Consider the following 21013-nt stretch of genomic DNA (forward strand, 5'->3'; position numbering starts at 1 on the left):
TTTTGTTTTGGTCAAAGATATGGGGGTGTTAATCTTAGACTAGTAGGTTTATTAGAGAGGGATGCATGATTAAAATAAAATAAAGTGTTGGACTTGTAATATAAATATATATAATACAGTGTGGAATCAGTCAAACTAGCGACCAATAGCTGAAAATCAAAAGAGAAGAAGACAAAAGTCAAAGAAAAGAGAGACAGAAGAAGCAACTCAGTTGTTTCTCTTCTCTCTTCTTTCCATCGCTCTCCTTCACCACTCTCTCTCCCTAACTCTAACTCCGAGAGAGTTGTGCTAAAAAATCTTATCTCTTCCCGGATCCACAACAACTGTTAGGTACTTTCCTCTCTTTTCTCTTCAATATTCGATCCCAGTATACTACTCTTGTCTTCGCCCTCTCGCTCTCTGATTCCTAAAGTTCTCTGATCAACTGCACGATTGTTAGTTTCCAGCATTCTTTTGGGAAGCTTTGGTTCTCGATCCTCTGCTTCCATCTAAAAGTCAAAACCCTTCGAGTCTTTCCTCCATGTTCCTTGGACTATTCTCCAAAACCATGGAAGAAGACAAATCAAACTCCAGCAGCAAAAACAGAACCACCACACCACAACCACAACCCCCTCTTCGACAGATCCGAACAGACATGGCTTCCATATACTCATCCGATCTCACTTCCTACAACTCAGCCTGCAAAGAAGACCCAGATTTACAATCCTTCGACTCCTCCCTTCACAGCCGCACCAACAGAGTCATCAACTCCCTCGCCTCGGGAGCTGAATCTCGCTCCCTCTCCTTCGAAGCCCTCATAGAAGTCTCCGGCTGCCTCCTCGAAATGAACCAAGAAGTCGTCAGATTCATCATCGAAAGCCGAGAAGACGTGTGGGACAACAAAGACTTGACGTCTCTCGTCAACGCTTACTTCGACAGCAGCATCAAGACCCTAGACTTCTGCAATGCCGTCGACCACTGCGTCAAACGAGCCAGGATAGGCCAAATGATCATTCAGTTCGCGGTTAAGCAGTTCGAGATGGAGTCTTCTTCACCCGAGCCTGGTGCTCACAACTACGCCAAAACTCTCCAAGAGCTCAACAAGTTCAAAGCTTCAGGCGATCCCTTTGATGGAGACTTCTTCATGCTCTTTGAGTCCGTCTACGAGCAGCAGGTGATGCTTCTTGAGACACTCCACAAGCAGAAGAGGAAGCTCGACAAAAAGCTTAAGAACATTAAACACTGGAAGAAGATATCGAACGTGGTCTTCGTGACCGCGTTCGTATCCGTTTTGATCTTCTCCGTGGTCGCAGCCGCTATAGCCGCGCCGCCGGTCGTGACCGCGGTCGCAGCTGCGTTGGCGGTTCCATTAGGCTCCGTAGGGAAATGGTGTAGTCATCTTTGGAAGAAGTACGAAACCGCTGTGAGAAGGGAGAAGGATGTTGTTCTGTCGATGAAGGTAGGTGCTCATATAACGATGAAGGACATGGAGAACATCAGAGTGCATGTGGATAAGTTGAAGATCGAGATGGAAGCGATGATGCAGAGAGTTGATTTTGCGATCGAGGAGGGAGAAGAAGAGGTGGCTGTGAGGCTTTCGATGCAGGAGATCAGCAAGAGGTTTGATGTGTTCACGGAGAGGATAGAGGAAGTGGGTGAGAACGCGGCTAAGTGTAGCAAAGATATCACGTTGGCGAGAACTATTGTTTTGAGACATATTCTGAGTTTCCCAACTAGTTCAGAGTCAGAGCAAGGGAACTTGTAAGTCTCTCTCCCTCATACTTTTCTTTATAAGTGTGTGTGTGTGTGAAGTTTAGATCTTTTTTTTTGGCTCACTTATTATTGGCGTTTCTTTTGCTCAGGATTGAAGCTATTACATTGTGAGAGAGATAGAGACTGTATAAATAAACCGGTGGTTTTGGGAAGAGGTTCTGTGGTTTGTCACTTGTAATATGTTGTATGTAGCTCTTGTATACATTTTGTATTTGTTAAGCAGGTGGCTTCACAGCATAATTAATGTAAACACACACAATTGGAAATAATATTCAAAGTCAGATATTTTGATGATTACTACTAATACCTAGAGTTATGGAAGGAATGTATATATACTTGCGGAAGGGAGACAAATTAGAAACTTAACCTGCTTTCGAAGCTGAGCAACATCTGATAATAAACAAGTTATTTTGTGTGCGTTTGGACTGTTATGTTAGACTTAGATTTTTATGCAGTTTGTGTGCTTTCGAATGCAACAAGTTAAATGTTATGTACGCGCAAAATTTAATAAAGGAATGAGGAGACATTCTTCTTGGCTTTAATTAGAAACTTTACTAAACTAATAATACGTTCATAAAATATTTCTTCTCACATTGAATGCAATACACAATTGAATGTTAGAATCTTTTCTGCTGCCCCCAAAGTGGATTTGTGTTAATCTGATTTTCAAGATAATATCAGTTTTAAGCAATGGCAAATCTAAAAAAGTAGTTGATTGCGTGATCAAAATTGAGGTTGCCTAAAGATGGTGTAGCGAGAGACGAGGAAGCAGTACGAAAAGGCTGTGAAGAGACGGCGAGAATTGGTTTTTATCGGCGAAGATTAGAACGAAAGTTAATAACATAGCGATGGAGAATAAATATGTCAGAAGTTGATAAAGTGAGAATTGGGATCTCGTTAATTATGGAGACTATTGAGTTTGATGAGGAGGGCGAAGAAGAAGACGAAAGAGATGGCAAAGAGACTTACTACGCAAGAAATCAAGAAGAACGTAGATGGGTGTACGGAGTGAATCGAGAAAGTTGTACATCTGGAAGATGCATCCAGATGGTCCATCTAGATGTCCTACCCAGATGCTCCATCTTGGTGTTGTTCGTTTCTTCGTTTCGTCCATGCATCCAGATGAATCATCTGAATGCAACTATGTTCGTTTGATTTTCATTTTTTAACTTCCATCTGCATCCAGGTGAACTTGTTAATAAAATGACTAAAATATAATTTTTAATGTTTCGGCAGAAAAATAGCATTTTAACGGTTTTGGCTTAAAATATATTTGCGGTTTTTGAGGAAATATGTGTTTTTCGCGAAAAATGCATTTTTATGGTTTTGACGGAAAATACGTTTTATGGGTTTGGCGGAAAATACGTTTTTGCGGTTTGGATGGAAAAAGTGTGTTTTGAAGTTTTGGCGGGAAAAGTATTTTTTCACGATTTTGGAGGGAAAAGTTATTTTTTGCGACTTTGGCTTGGAAAATCATTTTGGCGGTTTTGGCGGAAAAGTATATTTTTTTGGTTTTGGCGGGAAAATACATTTTTCCGGTTTTGGCGGGAAAATTCAGTTTTCCGGTTTTGGCGGGAAAAATGCTCTTTTCCGGTTTTCGCGGGAAAATGAGTTTTTCCGGTTTTGGCGGGAAAATTCATTTTTCGGTTTTGGCGGGAAAATGCGTTTTTCCGGTTTTGGCGGGAAAATACGTTTTTCCGGTTTTAGCGGGAAAATACGTTTTCCGGTTTTGGCGGGAAAATACATTTTTCCGGTTTTGGCGGGAAAATTTCGTTTTCCGGTTTTGGCGGTAAAATGCGTTTTTCCGGTTTTAGCGGGAAAATGCGTTTTTCCGGTTTTAGCGGGAAAATGCGTTTTTCCGGTTTTGCCGGGGAAAATTTCGTTTACCGGTTTTGGCGGAAAAATTTTCGTTTTTCGGTTTTGGTGGAAAAATTCGGTTTTCCGGTTTTTGGCGGGAAATTGTGTTTTTCGGTTTTGGTGAGAAAATGCGTTTTTTTCTTGTTTTGGGTGGAAAATGCTTTTTGCGGTTTTGGCCGAAAAATGCTTTTTGGAGTTTTGGCGGGAATATGCGTTTTTTGGTTTTGGCGGGAAAATGCGTTTTTTCGGTTTTGGTCGAAAAGTGCGGTTTTACTGGTTTAGCCGAAACATGTGTTTTTATGAAAATGTGTGTTTTATGTTTTTTTGCGGAAAACCGTATCTTGCGGTTTTGGCAGGAAAGTGTGTTTTTCAGTTTTTGCGAGAAAATGCATTTTTTGGTTATAGCGGAAAAATGTATATGCAAAAAATAGAATTTACGATTTGAAAATAATATTTTGATTTTAAAAGGTCATTTTTGTCATTTATCATTTTGGACTGAACTAGATGCATCTGCATCCAGATGCACCATCAAGACTCACCTTCATTTGGGTGAGAATTTGAGATGAGTTTTGAAAAATTCAGCTGGGTGATCCATCTGGATGTAGCATTATAATGCACAAAACGAACATCAATTTGCATCTTCACCCAGATGGATCACCTGGGTGAGCAAACGAACAGGGCCTTGGTGAAACTGCAACAATACATTGTTACTCTTGGGAGAGCCTCGTCGGTGCTAGAACTGTTTTTGCTCGTTTGGCCGTCTTCCAGACTTTGTTGTTGATAAACGTCAGATTCCGACTATTTCAAACTTGTTGGAGTAACCGTTTCAGGGATTACCCACATGTTTCCTTACGTCGACCAAGTCTCTCTTTTTAACATTTTTATCCAGTTATTATCATAATTTACTGTTGAGCATAGTTCCGGTTGTAATTGTTTAATTTCATATAACATTGTTACTCTTAAACATGCATCATATATCATTAAGTGATAACTGCAACAATACATTAGTACGTTAGGATTCGGTGTCTCGTGTCTTCATAATCCAAAGGACTGGAATATTTTTTTAAATTTCAAATAAATACAGAGATGCTGCTTGCATTTATAGCTACGTGTTATATATGGACACTGCATTCCAGAATATAATATACGTTTTTTTTTGAAAAAAATTCGTTCTAGTATATTGAAGATTTCATATAATCAAAAGGGTTTTAATTAGATGATTTAGTATGAGACAAATACAATAAACAAAGATAGAAAGCAGAGTGGACGAAGATGATTGGTATCTGAAGACTTCTCGTATTTCTCCAAAAATGCATATCTTATCATTAGTATCGGCAAGAGATATCCTGGATATTTAGGATGGCGTATCTTGTATTGACATAGAAGAAGTGTGTATATACAAATAGATAACCTAATAGTAGATAAGGAAAATGAACTAAGACGATAACAACAATTATGTGTAGTCATTATCTCTAATATAATGTATCACTATCTGTATAGAAGCTTAGCTTACTGCGTGATGATCATCAACATTAGCTGACCGATGATGCTATTCCATTGACATTAAGGGTTTGATTGGTGACATGTGGTACCATTGATTAAGTTTGATTTAGAAGCATAACTTAAAAATATTACCAATCATGATTTAGTTTTAAGTTTTTGAGTTAATGTTTGAGTTATAATGTGTTATACTTGAGTTACAATTTTGAATTATCCCTTTGATAAAATTGATAACTCAATTGCTAACTCAACATCAAGAAAAATACCATGTATTAGGTTTTAGTTATAAGTTTTTCTTTTTCTATTAATTAGCCCACTTTACCATTTAAAAAAACTAACAATTAAAATACTACACTTCCTTGTTTACGTTTAGCTACATAGAATTATTTATGTATATATATATATGAGCCTTTTATTATTTAAAAGACATAGACTTAAATATCTTTAGTTAATTTTAACTATTTTTTATGTTTTCTATTTTATATTAAATATGTAATAAATGTTTTTAAATAATTATTATATATTCATACTAAAAATTATTCACTAAAAAGTACCAATCAATTATTAATATATTTTTTCTACTCTAATTTATTAAATAATATGTACCACAATTTATATATTTTTCTACTCTAAATTTATAATAAATGTTATTATTATCAATATCCATTATATTTTCTTGTAAATAATATGTACCACAATTTATACATCAAAAATGTTACCAATCAACTGTTTTGAGAATATAATAACTCAAATTTTCATAGCAAACTTACTAAATAAATTTACAGTTTTTATCACATAATTTTTATTGCGGATTACATCAGACTATAACTTTTTTTGTAATTCATCTCTAATAAGTGTCACCAATCAGAGTCTAAGATTTAATCTCAAATCAATTTATCGTTCTCACTTTTCAATTAAATTAGACTCGCCAAAAGTGTGGATTATTTTTTCATACAAATAATTTTTGAGTTGATATGCAATATAACCATATCTTATCAGTAGTCTTGTACATGTTTTTAAAATGAGAATGAATTTCTTCTTTGGTCAATGGTTTATATAGTTTTCTTTTTCTAAGACAGGTCTGTTTATTGAGTGTATAACGAGTAAACAAAATGCATGATTGCAATAATAAATACAGTTGGTGGTTCTATCTCTTCGTTTATGTTGTGTCAACTATCCACATGTTTATATTAGCGTCGTTAATCATATAAATACAGTAAAGAATTAGCTGTATCATAACTAACGTTTTAAATAGTTTATAATAAGATGAGAAATAGATAAGCAACGCCTATGTGTAACTGTCGTGTACAAATATATCGTGATAAGATATGCTCTTTATTTGGAGCTTCTCGTTTGCTTGCGTCCTATGCCAATACTATAAAAGGAAGCTCAAGTCTTCAGTTTTTAATATCGGACCAAAATACGAAGCCTGTTCTATGTTCTGTCTCTCCCTAAAATCAAACGCTTTTCATTTTCCTTTGGAGATCGAACGATGGCGTCGAAGAAAACTCTAGCTCGTAATTTCTTCAACATCTCCAAAACCTATTCCCGGGTTACCCGAATGCGTCCTCCGACCAAACCCGGCATTACTCCGGTCGCCGGAGATTCTGGAATCCGCCGGAGATTTATCCACAAGAGGGCACTTTTCTGGCCGGAGATATCTCCTAAAGGAGGTACTCTGATGGAGAAACTCAGGGAGCTGAGTTTGTCGAACAATAGGATTCGCCTCGACGAGATGTTACCGCCACCGACGCCGGAGAATACGTCTCCGGGAATTTCTCAGGCGGTTACGATGGAAGACGTGAAGAAGCTAATGAGGGCAGCGGAAATGGAGATGGTGAAAACGAGGCTGAGAGAGATAGGGCAAAACTGGGTTCCCTATTCGGAGTTTGTTCGGGTATGCGGAGAAAACAATTCGGATCCTGAACAAGGTAACCGGGTCGCGAATATGCTTGAGGAAGGCGGAGACGTCATCGTTTTGGGAAATTTTGTGTGCCTTAAGCCGGAAGAGGTAAGTTATTTTTGCATGCATGCATTTAACAAATTTACAACGTTAACTTCAAATTAAAATCTAATGTTTTTTTCTTAATATGTATGATTACAATTTACAGCTAACAAACGCTGTGGCTGGTCTGATTCCGACACAAGAACCCACTCGTGACGCTGCGACAAGACAAGAGTTTGAGCAACTTGAGGTTATAAAATCAGATATCGACAAAAGAGCCGAAAATATGGCGAGGAGAGAGTTATATGCAGGATTAGGGCTTGTTATAGCCCCAACGATTGGGTGTTTTAGGTTGACGTTTTGGGAACTGTCGTGGGACGTGATGGAGCCCATATGCTATTACGTAAGTACGGGTTATTTCATGGCTGGTTATGCCTTCTTCCTACGAACCTCAAAGGAACCTACCTTCGGAGGGTTTTTGAAAAGCCGGTTCGAGAAGAAGCAGAAACAGTTGATTAAATCGCTTGATTTCGATATTGACCGGTTTACCAAGCTACAGAAGATACATCGTCCAGAGTTGACTGATTCAGCTGCTCGTTCTTGATTTATTTCTTTTTGTTTTCTTCTTATATATGCGGATACTAAACGAAATGTATTGACGCCTAAAGGTTTTATTGAGATTAAAAATATACTTTATAAGGATCTTTTACCTAATAAAAACTTTCCCTACTTAATTCCATAATTAATCTATAGAATTGCGTCAATCAAGAATTCAGTGTAACGAAAAAAACATTTGTATAACACGCAAGACCGTTCAAAGTTTCAGATTATTACGGTAAACAAAGAAGAAAAACTGTGAAAAGTAGAAATAAAGAGGATTACAAAAGTAAAAAGCAAGTACTCTTGTGCTGTGCGTCTGTATACATGCATGTATGTATACGTGTTTCTGTGTATTATTGGTATACGTATAACATATCGGCTGACTCAAAACTTTGAAACTGGTGCATTCTTGGAAGCGTTGACGATGTCTTTTAGAGTATCCTTAAGGATGTAGTGATTTGAGACCCAAATCTCGTGGACCTGTTTAAATCCTAGACCGTAGACCGGTGAATCATCTTCTTTGATCTGATGAATGCAAAACTCGGCGAGCTTCTTCTCGAAATCAGACCAGTCGTCACCTTTCTTTAACGTGCTTGCAGCTGCAGGAGGGGCATTGGAAGAAGAAGAAGCTGCAGTGGCATCATCAGAGGAAAATGTATGGGACTCCAACCACCTGAGGCCTAACACTTGACATAATCCTTCTTCAAGCTCTAACTTAAGATTCTTATAACCTGTGAAATATCAAAACCGCAAAATGTACTTTTTATCTGAGAGGTCTCTCCATGTTTCTTGGTGATGATGAATCATTAGTTAATTACCGTTGAGTCTAAGATAAGCATGCATCATCTCGTGAGCCAAGATATATCCTGTGAGTAACCTAGGAAGTCCGTATATGATGAGAATTGCAGTGACCTCGCAGCCACTCACCATTTGAGTCTCTGTAACCATGTTGATTAGCGTGTTGTTTGGTCCCCTCTTTGGCCTTTCTTTGACCTGTTATTTGTAGAAGCAGAGTGTATCTCAAAAAATCCATATATATATTTTTTTTTTGGAATATAAAGTTATGAAACGACTTGAAATGTCTTACACTTGTGACACTCTGCTCTTCGGACAGGCAAATACCTCTTGTTACCACTGCATGTTGATAGTCCTGTTTTTTTTGGTGAAACATATGAAATAAGAGTGTGATGGAAGAAGTTTAAAAAAAGGGATGGTGTTGTCTACTCACAATCTTCTCTTCCTTTTCAGCTTTATTCAGAGCTTGTTTCTCAACAAGAAGAAGAGGAAACTCTTTATCAACTGGCAAGAACGAGCCGTCGAAGAACTCACGGATTTCCACATGTAAATCAATGCATTCATAAGTATCCATGACCGAAGATCCAATACATTGTAGGCATAGCCACCGATCATCACCAAGCATCACAAAGTTTGTTCCCCTAGGCTACAAACAACATTAAAAGAAAGTGCCAAAAGTGACCAAGACTATTCCCTTGTAACACAACTCAATTAATTAATTAGTACCTCTAATCTTTCACAGCTGCAACACTTGGCAGTTCCATCCCTATCATGACAAGGACAGTATTTCTCCTTCCAGAACGGATGCTCGTTGTACTTTATACCTTCTTCTGTTGGAGGAATCTGAAAGAACAACAAGATCTGTACAGTTAACATGTTATATCCATAAAAGTCATAAAGAGACCAATTATTTTTCACTTAAGTACAAACTGTACTTTCATTACATAAGACAACAGAGCTAGTGAGAAATTTATATACCTTCTTTTGGCAGACACAGCAGGTAGGATGACGGTGCTCCTTATAGCAAGATTTGTGAAATTTTCCTCTTTTTGCAATCTAAGGAAGGAGTAACTAATATTAAAGCAGCGATCACTATAATATATCTCTAACTGGTATTATTGTGATCTTGAAACCTTGTCCAGAGCAATTGATTTGTGACAATGAAGGCAACATAGACAATGAGGATGCCAAAGATCACCAAAGGCTTTGACAGATAGTCCATCTTTGATCTCAGATTTGCAACCATTGCATATGCTACAAGTAAAAAGTAAAAACATATATTTCAAGATTTTGAGAGATAGAAATTGCAAAGAAACAAAAAGAAAACCCCCTTAGTTTAGATACTCAATTTCACATCCCATAAGCATTACCTAGGAGGAGCAACTTCTTTGTCTTTGGAATGCTTAAATTGTCCCTCCTCCTCCACTTGCTTTCTTTTGCCTTCCTCCTTTGACTTTTCTAGTCTTCTCTTTTCCTCCTCTTTCTGAAACAGCTTCAAGCTTTCTTCCATTACCTTATTCATCTCAATCTGTTCAGTATCCACTTGATCATCATCATCATCATCCACTTGCTTTCTTTTTCCTTCCTCCTTTGACTCTTGTAATCTTCTCTCTGCCACCTCTTTCTCAAACTGCTTCAAGCTCATTTCTTTTGCTCTCTCAGTCTGAACCTGTTCAGCTTTTTCTCTTTTCTGACGTACGATGCCATCTTCTTTTTCATGCCTTGATATTTTGATGACCGTTTTATAATGATCCTGCAGGGTTTCAGATCACCAAAAGCAAAAGAAGAACCACGCTTTTCATGTCAAAATTTATTAATATACGCAAAAAAATCTTAAAAAAAAGAAAAAGATAACCTCAGATGGATCGTCTTGTTTAGTAGATGAACTGAAGCAGGAGAACCACCCCATACTCTGTAACTCCCTTCTTCACCACCGTCTAGAGGGAACACAAAAGAAAAACACGAACAAACCCCCCCTAGAACTCGTTGCTTTCATTTAATTGGAAACTTCGTCGCAGTTTCCATGGGAGTTTTCAGAAATTTCTAGAAATATTTGAGAGAGACTTTTTTGCATTCATGTTTTGAATTTATCGCGAGAGGGGGGAGCAATGGTGAGAGACAGACAGATATTAGGGGAAGCAGAAGAGGAAGACTATAAACACCAGTGGTCTAGCCTCTTTTATCTTTTTTTTTTTTTTTTTTTTTTTTGTAACAAGCCTCTTTTATCTTTCATAAGTTTTTTTTTTAATACAAAGGGAAAGATAAATAACTACTACTGTCTTATAAAATGTTAATTAAAGGAAAACTTGCAGAGAATGCATATAAAAGTCGATTTCCAAACTTGAATTTGAGGGTTTTATGTATTTTTTTAGTTTAAACACTTATATCTTCACATTTCCTCTTGCTTTTTTTTTTGTCATGCTAACTCATCAAAGAATTGTGTATATATGTTAAGGATGTATGATGTTTTTTTTGTTTGTAACATAGAATGTGTGATGGTTATATGCCAACATTGTGTCCAAAATGTGCTGACTTGTATGTCTTTGTATTTCTTTTTTTTTCATCTGATAATATTTATTCAAAGATGAAATACAAAGTTTAATATATAAACTGGTTGATAACAGAAATCTCAAGAAACAAAAACTCAAAGACAAATTACGAACACAACACAAACAAAACATAGAATACACACAACAAACAAAAACTATATACACAAAAGCAACACAAGCAAGCCCTTTGTTACTTCTACGTTGTTTTTATTTTAATAATAAGATATATATAGTATTTCTACATTATATATATTTAGATCCAATGACAGGGAACGTCAACTATTTTACAGACAAATAATTAATACCGTAGTAAAGATATATATATTATATATATTGTAATAATTAATCAAGAAAAGTTAAGAGATGTGGAAAAAGTCATCACTTTGTTTTGGGTACCACGTAGATTGATTAATCTCATTTCACTTTTAATGGGTCAAGTGATAATGCTTTTAGTTGGTTGGCCTAATGTTATATACTCCAACCCTAAAACTATTTTGGTAATGTACGATGTTTATTCCCGTATCTTTGCTAAATTGCTAATGTATGTTTTTATGTCACTTTTTGATTTAAATTTTATTAATCATTGATTTCAGACTATTTCTATTTGAAATTACTGGGCTCTTTATATAAGCATTTAAATTTGGTATGATATGATTTGATTAGGATATTGTTTAATGTTTATATCCTAATACTCTCTCTCTCTTTCTGTATTTTTTATGCAGGTATAATATAGTATAGATGCATATAAAATGGCGTTCTATCTCTAAGTGGGTAATGAATTATTGTTTTAGTAATTTAATATGATCTCGTAAACCCGCATTTAAAAAGAAGAAGAAGAAGGAAAAGAAAATAATACTTATAAAGATGGAAACCCCATCACGTGGTTCCCTAATTCATAATCCTAATACTGACGAACAAGTTACTATCAATTAGCTGCGAGTGCTTCGGCTAATTTGAATGGCGTGCGTGACCATTAAAAAGCCCATTAAAAGCATGATTAACCTGGGGTTCGTAGGATTGGGGTTCTTACCGGAAGTTCTCTAAGAATCCCGGGTTAATCATGGTCTAATATACCAGACATGAGAAATTAGCAGCAGAGCCAATGGGTCTTAAACGACCATTGGACCCAATAGAACTAACGGTTCCCAACTGTCAGAAGAAAAGTTAACTTGGAGATTGTAGACTCGAGCTATATCTGCAGAACAAATATTCCACAGTGGACAAACAAATGGTCCATCAGAAATGTTCCAACTTTACCGGAAAACCAAGAAGAAAAGACTGTTTACACAAAAGCAAGCTCAATGAATCTGAGATCGTGCATATACATATGGTATGTTTCGTACGTACATGAGCTGATTCAAAACTTTTGAATCAGAGATGATCTTCTTCTTCATCATCTTCTTCAACCCCGGCGGGGAAGAATCTCTTTGAGGGTTTCCTGGAGGCTGGAGTTTGTAACCATATAGTTAACTTTCCTAAACCCTTCACCATAGACAGCTGACTCATCTGTTTCTATCTCATACTTGTAAAAATCCACCAGCTTCTTCTCGAGTTCAGACCACTCCCCTTTCTTTGCCGCATTTGACGAAGAAGAAGAAGAAGCTGCAGCAACATCAATAGGGGCGTATCTCTGAGTCTCCAACCACATGTGCCCTAGCACTTGGCATATTCCTTCTTCCAGAACCTTGTTCAAATTATTATGTCCTGTAACCATAACCAAAACAACACACTCTTTCTTATGTAAATCCTTGAAAAAAAAAACTATTTGAGTCTTTTTTATTTATGACCAATACATACATACATACCATTGAGTCTAAGATAAGCATGCATCATCTCGTGAGCCATGATAGATCCTGTTAGTAACCTGTGTTAATTTTCAAGAGAGCTTTCATTTAGTCTAATAGGCACAGGGAGAGCAAGTATTATACACAGGGTAAAAAAAGTGATGTTACCTAGGAAGTCCATATAAGATGAGAATTGCAGTGACCGGGCATCCACTCACAACCCTTTGAGATTCCGTGGTCTTTCCTGTTAGCTGCTTGTTCTCCCCCATCTTTGGCCCTTTTGACACCTGTTTATATATATATGTGCGTGTGTGGAACAGAGAGTTTTAAGTCATGAATGCCAAAATCTTGTGCTAGACTCTAAAGCTAGTGTAGAAAAAAGCGTTATTTACATTTGTGACAATCTGCTCTTCAGACAAGCAAATACCTCTGGTTACCACACCATGCTGGTTGTCCTGCTTGTGTTGGAAACTTACAAGAGGTGTGTGAGTGAAAAAAAGAAGAGATACATATATATATATATATAAAGAAATTATCAGTTAAGAAATGTACTAACAATCTTCTCTTCCTCCTCAGCTTTATTCAGGGCTTGTTTCTCCACCAAAAGAAGAGAAAACTCTTTCTCAACTGGCAAGAACAAGCCATGGAAGAAGTCACGGATTTCAAAGTGAAGAGGCTGGACTTCGTCAGTATCCATAACCGCTGAGTCCATACATTCTAGACATAGCCACCTTCCATCATCTAGCATTACGAACTCCGTTTCTCTAGGCTGCCAAAAAATAAACAACTCAATTCCTTTGACTCATCATCATCTCGTTTCCTTTCTTGCCTTGTTTTGTAAAGGGTAAAACTCACGCACCTCTAGCCTCTCGCAGCTGCAACACTTGGGAGTTCCATCAGTTTCGTGAGCAGGGCAGTATATCTCCTTCCAGAAAGGATGGCTATTGTACTCTCTAATCTGTAAGAATACAGTTAAACATTAAATCCTCAATACCTTGAAAATTACCAAAAAGGAATCCATAACATAACCAGTGTGCATGTATACCTTAACTTTCTCTTGGCAGACATAGCAGTACCGGTTATAGCAGTTTTTGTGGAACTTGCCTCTTGAGTTTGAGACCTAAGGCAGTTAGTGATATCAATAAGAATACAAATGAAACAAGTCAAGGAGTAGATTAGAATAACAACTACCAAGCAATTCTAAAAGGGATTTTTGTTTTTGCGTACATGGTTTTGAACCTCGTGGACAGCAATTGGGTTACGGCAAGCACCACAAGAGAAACATTCAGGATGCCAAGGAACACCAAAGACATCCACTGATCCTCCTTGTTCAATCTCAGAGTGGCAACCACCACACTTGCTATATGTGTGAACATTCTTAAACAGTGTCAAGACATATTTTCTTATAAAAATGAGCAATAGAGAGGCTTACCTACGAGGAGGAATGACCTCATCTTCAGATGGCTTTGTTTGACCTTTATCCTTCAAACTCTCCCAGATAATCCGCTGCTCCTCATTCTCATCCAAGCGAGCTTCAGAGGAAATGTTGTCATGTTCTTCAAGTGGAGGAGGAGGAGGAGGAGGAGGAGGACTCACAGCAAGTTGTTCATCCTACTTCACTTCTTCTTCAAACTGCTTTCTTTTGTCTTTCTCCTTTACACTCTCCTCAGAAGTCTGTCCTTCTTTTTTGTCTTTCAAAGAAGAAGAGTTGTCATAATTATTTTGCCTTTCTCCTCTCTCATGTGCATGCTCTTCTAAGTCCCTGGTGGGCCTTCTTTCCTCTTCGTCTTCTTTAGATTTTTGAATGGCCAAAGCAAGCTGTTCATCTTCTTGAACGTGAGCATCATTCGATGACACTTGTTTGACGATATCAGTTTCAGCTTCAAAAGGATCCTGCAGGTTTAAGGTTAAGTCTTTAAAAAAAAGGGTAAAGGAGGCAAATTGAAAGCAAAACATGGCTAGGACAAGCACAGATAATGACATATAACCTCAGAGGTGGAGGGTTTGAAGCAGAAGCACCCCATCTATCTTCTTCCCCGTTCTAGCGTCCTGCGCAAGGTATCAACCTATTTGTCATCAATGAAAGATTTACTTTGTCCAAGCCAAAAAAAACATTTCATTTAACCGCAAGTCCACAGCATCATTAGGAAACAAAAGGGTTAAGATTAGAAAGACACAAAAAAACACAGATTGGTCAGAAACAGAAGAAAGAAAATACAATATGGCTAGTAAAGGATGGTACCAGAGTCCTGAGGTGGGTTGTCTGAAACAGAAAATGAGACCAATATATAATCAGAGAAACAGAAGAAGCAGAGCACGGCACTTGAGCTGCTAGTGGAATGCATAGAGTCTCTAACAACGTGACAAAAAAGAACTCACATGGGTTTTTGCTAAATTTTCTCAATTTTGATAACGATGGAGAATCTCTTTATTAATATCAAACTTTAAATAACGAACCAACGACTCGGATGAATGTAATAGGGGATCAAGTTGGCATCTAAATAATTACAAAAAACAAATCTCATACCTACCCCGTTGCTATGGCTTTTGGGTTTTTGGTTGGTTACTTACCGCTGCCCAAATCAAAAAGCTTTTTCCTTTTTCTTTTCCGATCTTCCATCAGATATGTCACTCTCAATGGCATTTTCGTTAATGTTAAATATTTTCCCAGACGATTCAATCAAGGGGTTTCCCTCCCTCCTCATACGCTGCCGTTTTGATACAAAATAAAAGGGGCTTCCGGCCTATATTCTTACGTCAAAAAATACAAGCCTGTGTCGACGTCGACTGCTGACGACATGGCGAGTGACGTCTACCTCTCTCATTCACACCGTACGTTTCCAGCTCCACGTGTAAATATTTTTAATTGAATAAATGGAATTTAAAACAAAATTATCCTGCGCTGTGTACCAACTACCAACTTCAAAAGTCGTATTAATCAGTGACTAAATAAATCTCCCAAAGGACAGTTTACAATAAATTTCATTTTCAGCAGGCCTACAAAAGGGTTCAAGATTTCTTTAGAGGACAAGTCAACAAGGATTACATTACAGAAATGATGAGGGTCGAGCAGATTTGCCACGGACGAAGCTTTTCACTCACCAGGAGATTACGTTAGGTTCATAATCATAAGCCCGGAGGTGTAGATATCTCAGAAGCTACACCTTCAAAAGCTACGAGGATGAAGCTAACTTGTCTTCCAAGAAACAGAGCAAGTGGTTCAAGAACAAGAAGAATATGAACAAGTTTAAGAAGACGAGCGTCTCACTTGGCAATTCTCTCAAGTCTTGTCTCCTGCTCTTGTTATCTTGCTTCCATGTTTGATTCTTTCTAATATGTACGAATATTTAATTATAGATTCCACTTCTTTAATTTCAATCCATCTTCGCTTTTACGTTTGATATAATTTCGAATTCCTTGTATTAACTAAGGTGAATTCAAATATAACATTACTGTGTTTTGTATTCAATATATATATCCTGTTTAATGCATAGAATTTTGAGAACTGGCAGACGAAATGTTTCGGTTAATAAAAAATGTTCTGTAAAGAAGAAGAGGTGCGTTCGGCAACATGGATCATGTTATTATCAAAGGCTACCGCATGATATAAGACCCAAAAGGCCCAGTAAACGAGATTTAAAAGGCTCACAAAGGCCCATACCTGTCAAATTCAAGGGCCCATTACGCCCTTTATATGCGTTCACATTTGAAAATGTGTAAAGCTCTTTTCCTCGCGCGACAAACGGAAGGAAGTCGAGACTTAGACAAGTTACATTTGTATTAACCGACCAAAATGTTTCATTATAAGGTTGCATTCGATCCATGTCCTTGGTTTTGATTTAATGTATCCCTTTGCTTTACAGAAACAAGATATGGGGAGTCACGGGTTATACTGCAGATCAACTGTTCGTTGAAATGTCTCCTTGTTCCCATCTCCTACGTTATGGCCCATGTGGTAACTTTCTTTGACTCAATACTCTGTTTCCATTTTCAAGTTTCTTCCCACAAGTCATAACAATATGAATAGAATAATATTCTAAGATGTTAGAGTCATGTAAAAGATAAAGAATATATATTTCGTGCCAATGGGGCCATGTGATTCATGAGAGAACTGTGGAGAGACGGTCAACAACTCCGACTTGTTTGTTGTATATACATCCACACATTATTTAACAAATATTCCTTTTTCTTCTTCCTTATTATTAATCATCCCATTCCATCTTTAGTGGTAACATTCATGGATATTGAATAGAACAATCAGCTAATCTTATAAAATATAGGTTACTTTATTTTTTAGAGGCAAAAACGCTTTTGTCACTTTGTCTATTTTGACTTATATATGTAGATCTCTAGCTATAACTCTCTTTTTTTGCCGATTTGGTTGGAAATTAGACGACTCTTAGGGTCTTTTGTACACACTGGTGACTGGCTTTTTTGACACGACTCGACTCTCCTTCTCACCACCATTTCCGTGAACACATGAGCCATACCCAACTTTTCTTCCTAGTTTGGAACCCACCACGCTTATTTTGTTCCCTTTTAGTGTTAAAAACTTCCTCCTTGTTGAAAGATAGTGGAAGTTTCACAAGTTTTATAGTTCCCATGTCATCTTACAGGTGAAGAAGATTCACTTGGCTTTTCGACAAAAAAAAAAAAATCCTTAGCTTTTGAGGCTATCTATCTCTGCTTAAAAGTTGAAACTGAAGTGCTCTTTTTTAATTATTATAGGTTTTAGTGAGCCATGCGGTTTCTGCTTCGATCAGTTGAAGCATTTCCTTTAAGTCTTTTGTTTTCTAGTTATCCTGGGAGCTACTTAGGAGAAAAGGTCAGCTTTGTGGTTGGTAACTTTGAGACAAATGGGATTTGGAGTTGGTAGTAGAATGTTGGATTTGAGGATGGCCCGAACCCACAAGCGTTCCAAGAGGTAAACTGTCTACTCTATTGTTGTTCGTTATTACCAGAAACTTCTTTTTTCTTCTAGTTCTGTAGATTGCTCTATATGTGTCCCTATCTTCTGTTAACGGAATCCCTTTGCTGCTATGGGTCACCGCAGAAACTGGAAATTTTACAGTGATGTTTGCAACATCTCTCAGATCCTCTGTTTTCCGTTGCTTAAACTATAGTTTTTATGGTCCTGAACTAGACAATGATAGCTTAAAAGTTTGCTTATGTAGTAGTAGATGAACAATTAATGTTTTGAGTTTATTCTGATACAAAAGGATCTAAGAGACATACTTGTTAAATGCTTATTTGGTGATAAAAGAGTTAAAAACTATGTTTTTAGTCTTGGTTTCATGCAATCTGTTTCCAAAAAGGTAAAATAAAATCTCTTTGAGTATCTTTATTCATGTCGTTTCCATTGATTCTTATTAGTTGCTCTTTATTCACAGTGCCAGCTTTCCAGAAAAGAAAAGTACTGAGGGAGATAAACATTCCAATTCTTCTTTTGAAGCCTCTCAACGCATCAAACTGGTGAGTACGATCATCTTTCTTTGCCTTTTTTTTTTGAACATGTAAAAAAGTTGTGATAAAGTGTATTGGTATTTGTTAAAGAACAGCCTAAGAAGCTGAGACATGATTCTTGCCTTCTTGGATTTATCTATATGTTTCTTTGACTAATGAGTATCTTTTTTCTCTCTCTCTTTTCCCCCAAGCTGCTTTTACCCTTTTGCATCTTTTTTGTGAAAGCATGCCTTTACACAAAATGTTTCGTTATTCTTCTTTGTATCCTTCTTACTTGTCTTGTAATCTTTTGGAAGAATTTCCTTTCTGGTATTATTAACGTTGTAGAAAATAATCTCTATCGTAAATATGTTCTTTTATCATTTTATAAAACCTCTTCTTAGACTGGTTATTGTTTATGGATTTTATCTGACTTGGTTTAGGACATGGAGCGTTCAAATGAATCAACCAGTGCCAAGCATAATCAATATCATTCAGTCACCGAATCTTCATTGAAGGAAGAGGTAATGTGTACGGTCTTTTTTTACGTGGTTCATGTCCTTACTCCGTGGTTTAGGCTCAGTAACCTTATTCCTGTTATTGGAATCACAGATTGATCAGCTCGAGACAAGACTACAGGATCAGTTTAAGGTTCGTTGTGCTTTAGAGAAGGCGTTAGGTTATGGAACAGCTTCTTCGTACATGCTGACTGAAACAAACGACATTTCCATGCCCAAGGTGTGTCATTTGTACTTCCCAAAACTTCATATATCTTTTCGAAACAGAGCTCTGTGCGTCTAAAGATACGTTTTCTCCTTTTTTTCTTCAGCCAGCTATTGATTTGATCAAAGACATTGCGGTTCTGGAGATGGAAGTTATTCATTTGGAACAGTATCTTCTTTCGTTATATCGAAAAGCCTTTGACCAGCGAATCTCTTCTGTAACCCCAAATTCAGAGAAGAAGAAGAAGCCAAAGTCTCCTCCTATAACAACCCCTACAAGGCGTCTAGACTTTTCTGAAGAAGATGATACACCATCGAAAACAGATCCTCTGCTTCCTGCAGGTTGCAGAGACCAAACGGAGTCCAGTTTTCACCGTAGCCACTCCCAGCGTTCAGCATTTGAGTGTGAGAAAGCTTCTCCAGAAGATTCATGGGGTAAAGCCATCCGCTCATGCCACTCCCAACCGCTGTATGTGCACAGTGGAGAGAATCTAATAAGTCTAGCTGAACATCTTGGCACCCGAATCTCGGATCATGTTGCAGAGACACCCAACAAGCTGTCTGAAGGAATGGTCAAGTGTATGTCAGAGATATACTGCAAGCTTGCTGAGCCTCCTTCTGTACTACATCAACAACTTTCATCGTCAGACTCGTCTTTATCATCGCCCTCTGACCAATACGATACATCTACCCCTGGATTGGGAAACAGCTCCTCCTTCGATGATTATTTCCGTGTAGAAGGAGAGAAGGGCTTTAGTGGACCTTACAGCTCCATGGTTGAAGTGCTTTGCATTTACAGAGACGCCAAAAAGGCCAGTGAGGTCGAAGATCTTCTGCAGAACTTCAAGTGAGTCAGCTTTTAGATTTGACATATGGATTGAATGTAGAATTTTAATTGTAGTGTGGATCTTTAAAATGATTAAAACTCTCGCAGGTCGCTTATCAGTAGGTTGGAGGAAGTCGATCCAAGTAAGTTGAAACATGAGGAGAAGCTTGCGTTCTGGATTAATGTGCACAATGCACTTGTGATGCATGTAAAACTCTCTTTCTTCAAAAGAATCAGTGTCAGTTTTGTGACTCTTATTGCAATTTATTCCATTCTCTTTTAGGCCTTCTTAGCTTATGGGATTCCACAGAACAATGTCAAGAGAGTCCTACTGCTACTCAAGGTAACTAACATCTCTTTCACAGAGAAAGACACCTGAACAATCTCTTATTTCTCTGTAATTTGTCTTGTTTTCACATTTTCTAAAGGCTGCCTATAACGTTGGTGGACACACGGTTAGCGCGGAAGCAATACAAAGCTCAATTCTTGGATGTAAAATGTCTCATCCTGGACTGGTAAGTTAGAGGACAAAACATGAACATTCTCTTCAACGTACAAAACGATAAAGTGAACTTTTTCTTTTACTTTTTTTCTGTTTTAGTGGCTTAGACTACTATTTGCTTCAAAGAAGTTCAAAGCAGGAGATGAGAGATTAGCTTACGCAATCGATCACCCCGAACCTCTCCTACATTTTGCACTTACTTCAGGCAGCCATTCCGATCCCCCGGTATTGAGATCACTTTAAGAAAACGTCAATAGAATCTGCGAAAGCCTTTTGTTAATGCAAGTTAAAAGCTGAAGTCTCTGCTTCTTGGTTGTTGTTTTTTTGTTTCTAACAGGTGCGTGTATATACACCAAAGGGAATCCAGCAAGAGCTAGAAACCTCGAAAGAAGACTACATAAGAATGAACTTTAGCTTACGCAATCAGAAAGTCCAACTGCCAAAGCTTGTGGAGACCTTTGCAAAAGAGTCCGGTTTATGTCCGGCGGGTTTGACGGAATTGGTTAACCGGAGTATACCGGAATCTTCAAGAACATGTTTTAAGAGATGCCAATCTGGTAGTAAATCACGCAAGGCCATTGATTGGATCCCACACAGCTTTACATTCAGATATCTTATTCTTAGAGAAGCTGCCAAATGAAAAATTATTCTTTCATATAATGTGTGTATATAAAAAAGATCGTTGTTATGTCCCCATTTTCTAATTATAATAGTGTTGTGTTTTGTCTTGATGAGTGGA

General features: G+C 37.5%; 6 protein-coding genes across 11 annotated transcripts; 3 read left to right on the plus strand and 3 right to left on the minus strand.

The window, feature by feature from the left end:
- Positions 1 to 125: 125 nt before the first annotated feature.
- LOC103837703 (UPF0496 protein At5g66675) lies at positions 126 to 2049 on the plus strand. Of its 2 annotated transcripts, XM_009114075.3 has the most exons (3): positions 126 to 330; positions 440 to 1740; positions 1842 to 2049. In XM_009114075.3, exons 2-3 carry the CDS (start codon positions 521 to 523, stop codon positions 1861 to 1863), a joined length of 1242 nt encoding a protein of 413 aa, XP_009112323.1. In that variant the 5' UTR covers positions 126 to 330; positions 440 to 520; the 3' UTR covers positions 1864 to 2049. The 2 variants fall into 2 exon arrangements, with proteins under 2 accessions (XP_009112323.1, XP_009112322.1); XM_009114074.3 differs by having other exon boundaries at positions 157 to 1740.
- A 2242-nt stretch (positions 2050 to 4291) lies between these two features.
- Positions 4292 to 7890, plus strand: LOC103837702 (calcium uniporter protein 3, mitochondrial). Its single transcript, XM_009114073.3, has 2 exons — positions 4292 to 7120; positions 7221 to 7890. The coding sequence occupies exons 1-2, from the start codon at positions 6602 to 6604 to the stop codon at positions 7656 to 7658; spliced, it is 957 nt and encodes a 318-aa protein (XP_009112321.1). The 5' UTR covers positions 4292 to 6601; the 3' UTR covers positions 7659 to 7890.
- LOC103837701 (protein DA1-related 3) lies at positions 7838 to 10806 on the minus strand. Of its 2 annotated transcripts, XM_033278228.1 has the most exons (10): positions 10413 to 10806; positions 10305 to 10381; positions 9820 to 10202; positions 9583 to 9703; positions 9428 to 9505; positions 9176 to 9292; positions 8883 to 9095; positions 8742 to 8804; positions 8473 to 8647; positions 7838 to 8385 (listed from the first exon to the last, which is right to left on the minus strand). In XM_033278228.1, exons 2-10 carry the CDS (start codon positions 10356 to 10358, stop codon positions 8039 to 8041), a joined length of 1551 nt encoding a protein of 516 aa, XP_033134119.1. In that variant the 5' UTR covers positions 10359 to 10381; positions 10413 to 10806; the 3' UTR covers positions 7838 to 8038. The 2 variants fall into 2 exon arrangements, with proteins under 2 accessions (XP_033134119.1, XP_033134120.1); XM_033278229.1 differs by having other exon boundaries at positions 9820 to 10156; positions 10304 to 10741.
- Positions 10807 to 12190: 1384 nt separating this feature from the next.
- Positions 12191 to 15033, minus strand: LOC103837760 (protein DA1-related 6). Its single transcript, XM_009114133.2, has 11 exons — positions 15001 to 15033; positions 14771 to 14831; positions 14215 to 14675; positions 14010 to 14142; positions 13828 to 13902; positions 13642 to 13740; positions 13339 to 13551; positions 13175 to 13237; positions 12951 to 13069; positions 12804 to 12862; positions 12191 to 12702 (listed from the first exon to the last, which is right to left on the minus strand). The coding sequence occupies exons 7-11, from the start codon at positions 13528 to 13530 to the stop codon at positions 12401 to 12403; spliced, it is 735 nt and encodes a 244-aa protein (XP_009112381.2). The 5' UTR covers positions 13531 to 13551; positions 13642 to 13740; positions 13828 to 13902; positions 14010 to 14142; positions 14215 to 14675; positions 14771 to 14831; positions 15001 to 15033; the 3' UTR covers positions 12191 to 12400.
- LOC103837700 (protein DA1-related 6) lies at positions 13591 to 14806 on the minus strand. The gene is made up of 6 exons (XM_033280709.1): positions 14771 to 14806; positions 14442 to 14675; positions 14215 to 14393; positions 14010 to 14142; positions 13828 to 13902; positions 13591 to 13740 (listed from the first exon to the last, which is right to left on the minus strand). The coding sequence occupies exons 1-6, from the start codon at positions 14804 to 14806 to the stop codon at positions 13591 to 13593; spliced, it is 807 nt and encodes a 268-aa protein (XP_033136600.1).
- An 889-nt stretch (positions 15034 to 15922) lies between the features above and the next one.
- On the plus strand, positions 15923 to 21003 carry LOC103837698. 4 transcript variants are annotated; one of them, XM_009114066.2, is made up of 12 exons: positions 15923 to 16559; positions 16646 to 16737; positions 17580 to 17706; positions 18173 to 18254; positions 18668 to 18748; positions 18837 to 18962; positions 19054 to 19793; positions 19881 to 19980; positions 20056 to 20115; positions 20201 to 20287; positions 20374 to 20499; positions 20612 to 21003. In XM_009114066.2, the coding sequence occupies exons 3-12, from the start codon at positions 17639 to 17641 to the stop codon at positions 20912 to 20914; spliced, it is 1773 nt and encodes a 590-aa protein (XP_009112314.2). In that variant the 5' UTR covers positions 15923 to 16559; positions 16646 to 16737; positions 17580 to 17638; the 3' UTR covers positions 20915 to 21003. The 4 variants fall into 4 exon arrangements, with proteins under 4 accessions (XP_009112314.2, XP_033134118.1, XP_009112313.2 ...); XM_033278227.1 differs by having other exon boundaries at positions 15923 to 16550; XM_009114065.3 differs by lacking the exons at positions 15923 to 16559; positions 16646 to 16737 and adding an exon at positions 17152 to 17398 and having other exon boundaries at positions 17511 to 17706.
- Positions 21004 to 21013: the final 10 nt, after the last annotated feature.

Source organism: Brassica rapa, chromosome A09, assembly GCF_000309985.2.
Source record: "Brassica rapa cultivar Chiifu-401-42 chromosome A09, CAAS_Brap_v3.01, whole genome shotgun sequence".
Taxonomy (NCBI): domain Eukaryota; kingdom Viridiplantae; phylum Streptophyta; class Magnoliopsida; order Brassicales; family Brassicaceae; genus Brassica; species Brassica rapa.